The sequence below is a fragment of the Sceloporus occidentalis genome, unplaced genomic scaffold (assembly GCF_023333645.1).
Source record: "Sceloporus occidentalis isolate IW3139 unplaced genomic scaffold, rSceOcc1.0.p SCAF_5, whole genome shotgun sequence".
NCBI lineage: Eukaryota > Metazoa > Chordata > Lepidosauria > Squamata > Phrynosomatidae > Sceloporus > Sceloporus occidentalis.
Genome location: NW_028316985.1, coordinates 124,675,815 through 124,687,937, shown reverse-complemented (window position 1 = coordinate 124,687,937; position 12,123 = coordinate 124,675,815). Strand labels below are relative to the sequence as shown.

Below are 12,123 nucleotides of genomic sequence, written 5' to 3'. Positions count from 1 at the left end.
CCATATTTGAGAGCATGTTTTCAGGCTGCCATTGTGGATCTTTTTGTGTCAGCTCAGTTAGTTTTCAGTTGTGGAACTTCTTTCTGCTGTTGAGTTGTGAGTTATGGCTTCCAGATATTTCTATTTTCTGTATCTGCAAGAGGCACCATTGCCTACTTTGGTTGACCTATTGGGGAACATGTTTTGGTTCTTTATCCTCTGAATATCTGTGCAGCATTCCAGTGGATAACATGTGGCTGGGGATGATGTGGAATTTTCAACAAAGCAGCTGACTGAAGCAATATATTCTGTGGGTGAAGCTTTGGGTCTACTAAGATGATGTTTCTAATGGGCACACTCCCAAACACCCTTCTTCTCTGCCTGCCATGTTTTAGGCTTGCCTTCACCACCTCCTGTTTCACCATCCTCTCAGGCTGGTTTGGTGGGAGCAAGGGAGAGGGCATTCTTGGTGTCTGTTCCAAGATTTTGGAAGTCCCTCTCTGGAGAGCCCAGGGTGGCCCCATTCCTGCTCTCCTTTCAGAAGCAGGTAAAAACATTTTTGTGCCATCAGGGTTTTGTAAACTAATTAGGGTGGGACTTCTAATATGGTGCAGTCCTAATAATAATAATAATAATAATAATAATAATAATAATAATAATTTTATTTATATTTCCTGCCTCTCCCAAGGATCGAAGCAGGATTACATCATTAAAATAATACAGTACAATCCAGAAAAACAATCTATAAAATACTAATACTAAATTACACATTCCTATTAGTTCCTTAAAATATCCAATCATCAAATGGTTATACATTCATAATCAGGGATGGAGCATTAACTACTGTCTCTTATACGGAATCCGGTGGATAAGCCCACCAGAAGAGATCCATCTTAAGTGCCTTCTTAAAGACTTCTAAGGTGGTAATAAGACAGATCTTTTCTGGTACACTATTCCACAATTTAGAGTCTGCAGCTAAGGTTGGCATACAGTGTTTTAATGCATTTTTAGTGTTTAACGTTTTTAACGTCATAATTTGTTTAATTGTTTTTAAATCTTATATATGTACTTTAATTTAAACTTTGGTACTGTTTTAACTGTATTGATTTAAATATGTTGTTAGCTGCCTTGAGTGCCATTATCAGGAAAAAGGCAGGACGATGGTGATGATGATGATAATGATAATGATGATGATGATTGTCAATAATATGTGGAATTCCTTCCTGACATGCAGGAAGAATAGAGGAAATAAACGCCAATTTTGTTTTCAATTAAGGAGCATTGTTCTGTGTGTGCACTAGCTGTTAGAGTTAGCAACCCACTAATTGTTAGTTTACATGTTAATCTATGGAATTTAGGCACAGCATATATTTATGGTAATTTGCTGTTTGTTTACTTTTACCACATCCATTCATTTTTCTCTTCCTTCTCTGTTCTTCATTAGACCATATATTTTAATATGTAATTTGTAAGAAAGGCTACTTTTTATAAGTTTTGCAAAGAAGAGTTCCTTTCTTTACTTTTCTCTGCTAGATCCTGTGGGGTGGATGCATGTGGGACTGGATGTTGTTCAGCTTCTTCCTTAACAGTTTGTTTACTCTGCTAGAGCGTTCCAGTATTCTCTTAAACATTTCCCAAATAGGGCATGGCCCCATGTGTGTCGATAAATTGCACTCTTCTCCCCTATATATGCTATCCCCAGGTATGTTTTTTGAGTTAGGTGAGCCATGTCCTTTGAGTGTTTAGCTTTGGCACCTCCTTTAGGGCATGAGTTGCTGGGGAAATTATATGCTTCAAAGAGGAGATATGACCCCATCCCTGCTACACTACCTTTTCAGACCTTCCATATTTGGAACAGTGCATTAGTGCTTCTCCATTTCATACTGTATATAAGAAAGAAGAGGGAAACGTCTGAGGTTAGAGATGTGTCCCTGACATGTGCTGTCATCTCTCAATAGTTATTTTGGAGATATAGGACTGTACCAGAAAATATCAATGAGTGGATTTCCCATGTCATTTTTTTTGGCTTTGAAAACACTACAGTACATGAAATTATTTCTCAACCTCTAACTTAATATATCCAAATTGGCTTGAGAGATACAGAAGGTTATACTGTCATGACACCTGGTGGACATCAAGTGAATATGGATATTAAGGAGTTTGGATCAATTCCAATTAAGAGCATTGACAGTATATATCTGGCATTTACAAAATGACAAAACCCACAAAAGAACGGCTTTGGGCAATACATTCTGTCTCAGTTTAATTTATTTTGCAGGCTCAGGGTGATCAGATGTCTGCAAAGGAGGACAATGCAATACAAAATGCAGGACATTGAAGAAAAGTGTAGGGCATTACAAAATAAAAGCTAAAGACACTAATATAAATATAAAACCATACTTCTTAGTCATGCTCACAGTGGAGGGCATTTTGGAATTCCTCTTGGACAAAAGGCTGAAATCTAGGACATGTCCTGGAAAAGAAGGGTGCCTGGTCATCTGTGGAGGCTTATTATGATAACCTGCTTACAGCTACAAGAGGGTGTAACAGAAAAAAAAAGAGAGAAACATATTAATATATCACTGAATAAAATTCAAACTTATATTTATGTGAGCAATCTATACAGTAAGTTCCAATGAACTAAATAGTGGAGCAGTGTTAAAACGTCTGAATCAAACTTGGATTTACACATGTATGTATTCTCTAGTATGTGTACAGGAATCCAGTGTGTCTACAAGAGTCGTTGGAGGAGTAAATGCTTCTTTAGCTGAATGGCCGTGGCAAGTCAGTTTACATGTGAAGCTGTCTAAGCAGAGTCATTTATGTGGTGGTTCAATCATCAGTGACCAGTGGATATTGACAGCTGCACACTGCACTGAAGAGTGAGTAAAACCACCAGCAAACAAAAGTTTGTTGAAATATCTGTAATTAGAAAAGATGAGCCTCGGGAACAGTAGTGTTAAAAAAACAAGCCACACCTGTTTGTTTCATAATTACTGTGTTATATGAGTTTCATTGCACCCTTCTGCAATACTGACCATGCCACAGAGAATAGTTTAGGGCAGGGGTGGGCAATTATCCGAGGTCTAGACTGTACATATCCTTCAATGGACTTCAAAGGGTTTTTTTTAAAAAAAATTAGCTAATTTTTAATCCCCCTATATTTATTTAATTATGTGGAGTGATTCTCTGCTTTCTGTAGAAGAGAAGTAGACAACTATTAGGCATTGGCCTCCCATAGGCCACTGGAGGGTCAACCCAGTTTTATTTCACAATCATACACTCCAATTGTCCTGATTTTGCAGGGACAGTCTCTATGAATTCTCTGTCATCCCACTTTTTCAGCTGCTTTAAAAATGTCCCAGTTTCTCTCACCTCCTTCAATCACCCTGTTTTGTCCTCATCTTATTTCAATTACTGCAAGCTGAATTCAAAGCATCTGCACTGCAGAAATAATCCAATTTGACACCACTTCAACTGCCATTTTTCAATGCTATGGGATCCTGGGAATTGTAGTTTGTTCTGGCACCAGAGCTCTCTGACAGAGAAGTCTAAATGTCTGACTAAACTATAATTCCATGGCATTGAGCCATGGCAGTTAAAGTGGTGTCAGCCTGAATTATTTCTGCAGTGCAGATAAAGCCTCAGTTAACTCAGCAAGGGTGCGGAGGGAAAGAAATCTTGACCTTTCAAGTAGCCTCAGACAGCCACAAACTGCTGCATCTTCTCCTTGCTTGTGTGTTGTTCCTCATTAATAATTTTTTGCCATCTTGACCACACTCTGATGTTGCTTGGCCACAAATGTCCTAGTTTTCATCTGTGAAACATTGGAGAGCAAGCAGTACATTTTGCCAGGCTTTGCTGGATTGTTTCAGTTCCAGGAGAGATTTTTTTTAAAAGAATTAATCCAGAAGTCACTTTTTAAAACCAGAATGTACAAGTTTATAGAGGAGAATGGGGGTACTAGAGGTGCTCCGAAACAGCTGGGGCTGCACATGGTCCATGAGTTGCACTCTAGGGCTACACAATACACTTGCATTAAGGGTAAGTAGGATTTATGCAAATGAATGCCTTGAAAGGAAACTGTTCTGGATGCCATTTAAATTTCCTGGATAAGAAAATAAGAAGAACAGGATATAAGTGGAACAAATCAGACCCTGGAAAAGTTGTCTGAGGGAGGGGGTGTAAATCCACTTGTTAGTCACAACTAGGGTGACCCATTGAATAAATGGGATTTACCAAATTCTCATTAATTCATTGGGGCTACATTACCTGGCAAGCCTGCATTGTGCAGTAGTTTGACTGCTGCTGGGTGCGGACTTTGTGAGATCAGAAATCTCACTAGGTGATCTTAGGTGTCACACTCTCTTAGCTTATGAGAAAGGTAATGGCCAGCCTCCTCTGACTAAATGTTGCCATTTTTCCCCACCTTAAATTAGAGTCAATTTGAAGGCACATTGTATTTGACACTGACAACTGGATTTAGGCTTAGGATTACAGAAAATACTATTTGCTATGTAAATCACCCATGCAATGGGATCACTAGGGGGTGCGGGGTGTGTGTGCACTGGATGACACTAGGCATGGAGACACCACTGTATCCACTTGAGAATTTACAATAAGCCCCCAATTACAGCATTTCCTGTGTGGAAAACCACATTTTCTGTGCAAGAAATAATATTTCTGTGTAAAAATAGCATTTCCTGTGTAGAAAATGCTTATTCCTGCACAAATACTGTTTTCTATGCAAAACAACCACATTTGAATTTTGCTCAAAATTAATCTCAAACTAAAGATTCTCACCAGGATTCTTCTCATCCAGGTTTCTCAACACTTGAAAAACATGTTCTTTGGATTATTTTATCCATTCTTACACAGGAATAGACCTTAATCTTAAGCACTACAGAGTAGGCCAATTGTTTTAGAAACACAAAGTCTAACAAGTTATGAAAGTAAACTTCTAGACAGCACTCTGTCTTGTTGTGAGATTCTCTTCCCCAAGGAATGGAAAACTGAGTCCAGGCCCTGAGATATAGGGACCCAAGCACTGATGAACTAGCACCTACAACAATATAAATGGAAAGAATAAATAATTTAGGAAACAGTTACACTTCTGTTTGGACTGACTGTTTGATATTTTGTGTAGGTAGTGCAAAACTCTCTCACACCAAGTGATTCATCTGAATTTTCTTTGTTCCTTCCCTTAGCCTTCTATTAACTGAAGTTTGGCGTGTTTATAGTGGCATTTTGAAACAGTCAGAAATAAACAAACATACCCCTGTTTTCAAAGTTCAAGAGATTGTTGTTCATCCTAAGTACAAGGTTTCAGAAGCGGGATATGATATTGCATTATTGAAACTTTACCAGCCTATGAACTTCAGTGGTATGTATAATTTTCATGTTTATTACAAAATCCCTTAATGTCGATTAAGGAACTCAATATTGTTATCTTTGAAACTAATGTAAGTTGATTTTTCTAGCTTTAGCTACTGATCATTTCCCCATGATTGGAAAAAAAAAAGATTGGTATTCCAATAGGAATATGATGTATTTTTAAATGAAAATCTTCTTACCACCATCTATTTCTTTTACATTGATATTTAGTCTTACAGCAACCTCTATGTCTGCCAACTGAAGAAGAAATGAACACAAAATATACTGAGTGCTGGGTGACTGGATGGGGTTTCACAAAAGAAAGAGGTACTGAACATATATACTTAGCAACCAACATATTTATCTTTGCAAAAGATTAGAACAAGACTAGATAAAAGTTTTTATATCTACAGAACAGAAAAGTGATGAATCCACAAGTGGATTTTATAGTGGAAAAGAGTGTTATTTGCTCCATTAGCCACCTGCTTACCCACAGGTAGTATTGGATGAAGATCTTACCATCATCCCTTAGTACCATTGTTACATTCTAAGTAACAGTGTTTGGGCTTCTTAGCTATGTTGTTGTGCTCAGAGCTTGGAAAGGTTACCTTTTTGAACTGCAGCCCCAAAGATACTTGGTCAGAATGGTCACTAGATAGGCTGGCTGTGGAATTGTGGGGAGGCAATCCAAAAAGATGACTTTTCAAAGCTTTACTCTGTTGCATCTGGATTCATCATAAACTAACTATACTGCATTTGCATGACCACAAATGACCAAAGAACGAACAAATAGCTATCACTTAGGGCAGTAAATGCTACCTGTAGAACAAAACACCATTGTGTCTGTGACATTATTATTATTGTTGTTGTTGTTGTTTTATTTATAAAGCACTGTAAATTTACACATCATCTAGCCCTGGGCATATGGCTTTGACCACTGTGCATCTCACTCTCTCTCTCTTGACCCCAAAGCCATCTTGACCCAAAAACTAATTGTAACCCTCTTGGCTACAGCCTTCTAGTTGGGAAATGCCCTTCCCTTGGAGGCCTGAATGGCACTAAGATCATCCCTGTACCAATCTCAGGTTAAAACATGGCTGTTCCTGAATAGAGTAATTGTTGCCAATTTTGTCTTTGAGGGAAGCAGTGAGTAATTTTAGCACTATTCTTCCCACTATGGGAAGATCTTTGAAAATGAAACTATTTTTAAAAAGAATATTTGCAGTTTAGATTTATTCTGCACAAAATTCACATGTGGTTTCAACACAGAAAACATCTTCTGCAAAGGAAACAACATTTTTTACACATAAAATAATATTTCTGTGAAAAAATATTTCCTGAACAGAAAATACTGCAGTTTGGGATTTTGTCTGCACAAAAGTATCACAAAATATGATTTTCTGTGCAAAAATACTGTTTTTTTGCAAAAAAGTGAGAATTTGACACTTATCCATCCATGACTTTGGACTTTTCCAACATCTTAGAAACACATTTTCTAGCCACTTTTGGAAATATTTTTGATGCAGAACAGACTGGAGTTTACTGGTGGCTTTGGGGCAGAGTGGGGGTTTGGTGGCCGTACAATGCATGCCCCGACTCCACCCTCAAGCCGTTGTCATGCTGCCCTCCCGACCACATGGTGGGCAGTATTATGTGACTCCTTTGGCATGGCGTTCAGATGACATACACCAAAAGGAGTGCCGGAAAGTGCCGCCATGGTGGCAAAGACGCCCTTTTTCCTGGTCCAAAAGGAGCAGCATTTTGCCATTCTTTTTAGGGCTGGAACAATGCCAGATTGAAGCTGTGGTGTGTAGTTTCCATGGCCCCGATCTGTCAAGGAAAGAGGTGGTGGATGCTGCTCCAAAGGGGCTCTCTGTTTAGCTCCCTAGACTCTGGGCTTTATTCTGTTTGGGTTTAAATAATCAAATGGTTTAAACCAATTCTTCTCAAGCTATCTCTGATGGACTAACAACTTTTCCCACTAAAGTGCCAGAGACCAGTACTGTATTTTTGACATGTTATAACTGTATTAGCATAGTTTTCTGAAAAGTCACCAAATTGGCAATCAGTGTTGACTGCCACTTTGAGTAGCACCAGTTTAAACTGTTTGTTTTGCTTTAGATTGTTTTAATGTGCTTTCATAGATTGTACCCCACCCTCCATTCTGCTGTTATAGACTAGCTGCTGTCACACTGCAGAAATAAAGCAATCTGACACCACATTAACTGCCATAACTCAATGCTATGGAATTCTGGGATTTGTGGTTTGGTGGGGCACCAGAACTCTCTGAGAGTGAAGGCTAAATATTTCTCAAAACTACAAATCCCATAATTCCATAGCACTGTGTCATGGCAGTTAAAACAGTGTCAAACTATTTTATCTCTGCAGTGTGGCAGCAGCGTGGGTTAGAAATATCAATTAAATAAATTATGTGGAGCTGAAGAAGTAGAGTGAGTGGTTTTGAAACTCACAAGAATGTTTCAGAATCACAGAATCACAGAATCGTAGAGTTGGAAGAGACCACAAGGGCCATCCAGTCCAACCCCCTGCCGTGCAGGAAATCACAATCAAAGCATCCCTGACAGATGGCCATTCAGCCTCTGCTTGAAGACCTCCAAGGAAGGAGACTCCACTACACTCCGGGGGAGTGTGTTCCATTGTTGAACAGCCCTTACTGTCAGGAAATTCCTCCTAATGTTGAGGTGGGATCTCTTTTGCTGCAGTTTGCATCCATTGTTCCATGTTCTAGTCTCTGGAGCAGCAGAAAACAAGCTTGCTCCCTCCTCAATATGACATCCCTTCAAATATTTAAACAGGGCTATCATATCACCTCTTAACCTTCTCTTCTCCAGGCTAAACATCCCCAGCTCCCTAAGTCGTTCCTCATAGGGCATGGTTTCCAGACCTTGCACCATTTTAGTTACTCTCCTTTGGACACGCTCCAGTTTCTCAATGTCTTTTTTTAATTGTGGTGCCCAGAACTGGAACAATATTCCAGGTGGGGCCTGACCAGAGCAGAATATAGTGGCACTATGACTTCTCTTGATCTAGACACAATGGCCTGATATAGAAAGGGCAAAATAAAGCTACTTTGGGTCTCTTTGGAGGTATGCTGTTTAAATGATGCATGGGTCCTAAGAGTCCGGAAGTAATGCCAAAGCCACACTCCAATCCTAAGCACTGGAGTGCAGCTTTGGTGCAGCTTCTGGACTCTTAGGACCCATGCATCATTTAAACAGCATACCTCCAAAGAGACTCAAAGCAGCTATATTTTGGCCTGTTTGTATCAGGCCTATACTTCTATTGATTCAGCCTAAAATCGCATTGGCCTTGTTAGCTGCTGCATCGCATTGTTGACTCATGTTCAACTTATGGTCTACTTGGACTCCTAGATCCCTTTCACACGTAGTTTCATTCAGCCAGGTGTCCTCCATCCTATATCTGTGCTTTTCGTTTTTCCGCCCTAAGTGCAGTACCTTACATTTCTTTGTGTTGAATTTCATTTTGTTAGCTATGGCCCAGTTTTCTAGTCTGTTCAGGTCATTTTGAATCTTGATCCTGTCCTCTGGGGTATTAGCTACTCCCCCTAATTTGGTGCCATCTGCAAATTTGATAAGTATGTCCCCAATTTTGTCTTCCAAGTCATTGATAAAGATGTTGAATAGCACTGGGCCCAGAACAGAGCCCCGTGGGACCCCACTGGTCACTTCTCTACACGATGAAAAGGAGCCATTGTTGAGCACTCTTTGGCTTCGGCCAGTCAACCAATTATAAATCCATGTAACAGTTGCCCTGTCTAGTCCACATTTTACAAGCTTGTTTGCAAGAATATCATTGGGAACTTTGTCAAAGGCCTTACTGAAACTGTCTAGCAAGCAGGTTGGGAATTGCTGAGCTAGCATTTTATCTGACCAAACATGCTTTATGTCCTGTTTCTACTAAGTTGTTATATTTCATAGGTGTTCTGTTTCATATTAGGCCAAATACATGACACCCTACAAAAAGCCAGGATCCCCTTAATATCAAATCAAGAATGTCAGGTGCTATACAAAGGACATAGAATATCTGACAAGATGCTGTGTGCTGGCTACACAGAAGGTGGAACCGATGCTTGTAAGGTAATGACTTCATGCTTTTAGCTCAGTGCCTATACATGCTACAAACATTTATCAAAGAAAATCTAGCTTCCAAAAGATCTTGGGAATTGTAGTTTGGTGAAGGTTTCTGTTAGACAATGCATCCATACATACACACACCTTCACTTCTGGAGTTCCCACGGATCTCTTCTAATTATTGGTTTTAAGAAACCTTGCTTTGGGTGGGAATTGTGCAAACATAGGCTGCACACCATCCGAAAGGAGTTTTATTGTAGTCCTTGGGTCCTACAGACTTCTCCAAACACACCCCAATGTCAAAAACCAAGAGTAGTGTTAAAGTTGAGAACTGTACTTCCCAAGGCCTCCATGAGGCACAGTTCTCAGTTTAATCAATGTTCAGTTCTCCCTATACTCCAAAAAGACACAAACAGTAAAAAATGGAAACCTGAAATTAATAGCATGTCATTTCTAATTTCAGAAAAATGGTGGCATCCCATTGTCATACTGTCTTTCCTTTTTGTGTTTTTCAAGTGGACATGACATGGGCAGTCTGTGTCGACTTTGGTTTATTGCTTAGAAACTAGTCCCGTGTCACCCACTCACAGGATCTAGCACAGAGAAAAAAAAAAACTAAGCATAGTCTCCTTAGTAGACTATAAAATAACTTAGAAATTACTTGCTGTTGCTGTTGTTAACTGTGTGTTGGGCCCTGAAAATTACTTATGCATTATCAAACAATGATGGCAAGTAGTAAAAAGTAGTCATGTCAGTTTGTTAGAGGGAAAACAACAGAGTCTATTGGTACCTTAAAACCAAACAATTTGTTATTGTACCTAAGCTTTTGTGGACAGCGGCCCCTTCATAAGGAGACTTTCAAAATAATGTTTTGAAAGCACTAGAGAAAAAAAAAACCTCTTTCGTCCTGCTGCTTCTCCGACTGCTCTTTTACTGTGGCAACTCAGGTAAGAGTCCATGAATGTCCAGATACTAGTGGTGGATTCAGATTGTGGCTCCAGGACCAGCACATGAATGCTAGATTCTGATCCTTAAAGGTGTTGTTTCATTGTAGCAGCACATTCCATTGCATAGCTGAGTTTCGATATTAAGAACATGGTTCTTAACCTTCTATGATTTGCTTATAGACTCAGAAACAAGACTTCTCTTTTGGTTATTTTTTTCACATTCAAGTTTGTCTATCTTGTTCTTTTCTCAGTAGACTGAGATTATGTGTATTTTTATTTCCTCATTCTAGGGAGACTCAGGTGGTCCTCTATCATGCAAATACCAGAACAAATGGTATTTGGCTGGCATTACAAGCTGGGGCGAGGGATGTGCTCGTCCAGGACAACCAGGAGTTTACACAAATGTGGCAGAGTTTGTTGACTGGATTCTAGAAAAAACCTCATAGTTCTTAGGGTATGTTCCATGACAAGGAATGGACAGATCATTGTAAATTTCAGTTCCATGTCAGTGTCACATCTGTTCATTCCTAAATCCAATCTATCTTGTTTTGTACATTAAATCTGCCATTTTTAAACAAAGACAAATGTGCCTGAAAATCTGTATTTATATACATATTTTGAATGTCTTTCTTCACAAAATATGATTATGAAATCATATTTTATTTGCACAAATTTTAAAACACATTCTGGTAAAAAATATATTTTTTAAAAAATCTGGGAATTGCTTCATAATATGTATTGATGTACAATAGCCAAAGGATAATGACAACCTGACTTGCATGTTAGTATTAGAAGTGCAGATCAGATCAGTTTGCATTGGAATTCATAAATGCTGAGTTCCTCAAATATCTCTGTTTGTGATATAAACATAATTGTAACATAATGCTAAACAAACAAATTGAGAAGAGCATCCTAAAGTTTTTATGAAACTCCAGACTTTGAAGAAGCTAGCAGAGTTCAAAATAAGGGCAAAATGTACTGACAAATTACATATAATAAAAATAAAAGTGTCAGTCATATACAAATGTAATCATAATAGGGTGGGGGGGAGGGGGGAAACAAACATTAATGAGACAGACTGTAAAGATATACTTTTTTGGATTTTATTTGTTGGATAATTCAATAAAGAATAATAAAAATAAAAATACCAATCCTAAATAAGTCTGATCTTAAAGATATCGCTTTAAATGGATTTAGGAGTGCATAACTCTACATAGGATCAGGATGAGCATGGTATCAGTAGTAAATGCAGTGTTAAATATCCAAAATCCATGATTCATCTGTGAATTACGTGAAATAGATTTCCTCTCTTTTGCATTAGATTCGTAGCTAAAAATACACATTTGACCAAGTTTTAATTTGTGAATTAACCCATTAATTTATTAACTCACTAGATTTCTCTAATCATTTCCCCTAACTCACTAAATTCCCCAATTAACATTGAAGTTAAAATATGCTTTAATGAATTTGAGCATTAGAATTCATAATTCTTCAGGATGGATGCCTCTTCTGTCACACTGAGGAAAACAAGAAGACCAGCTGCCTTTGGAGAAGAAATATTAGAACTGGAGGAAATGCACCACATGACTCTCTTGTTGGGTAGGCTAATCTGTGTGATTTCATAGAATCATAGAATCATAGAATCGTAGAGTTGGAAGAGACCACCAGGGCCATCCAGTCCAACCCCCTGCCATGCAGGAAATCCAAATCAA

The 12,123-nt window shown here is 38.6% G+C and overlaps 1 protein-coding gene across 1 annotated transcript in view; it reads left to right on the top strand.

Moving 5' to 3' along the window:
- KLKB1 (kallikrein B1) overlaps window positions 1-11,446 on the top strand; it is a 36,256-nt gene extending 24,810 nt beyond the window's left edge. Inside the window, exons 10-14 of the mRNA XM_089527224.1 lie at window positions 2,687-2,861; window positions 5,187-5,362; window positions 5,584-5,679; window positions 9,331-9,470; window positions 10,702-11,446. Coding sequence (XP_089383350.1) covers window positions 2,687-2,861; window positions 5,187-5,362; window positions 5,584-5,679; window positions 9,331-9,470; window positions 10,702-10,857 — 743 coding nt within the window. The 3' untranslated portion in view covers window positions 10,858-11,446. The remainder of the gene's footprint in view (window positions 1-2,686; window positions 2,862-5,186; window positions 5,363-5,583; window positions 5,680-9,330; window positions 9,471-10,701) is intronic.
- Window positions 11,447-12,123: the final 677 nt, after the last annotated feature.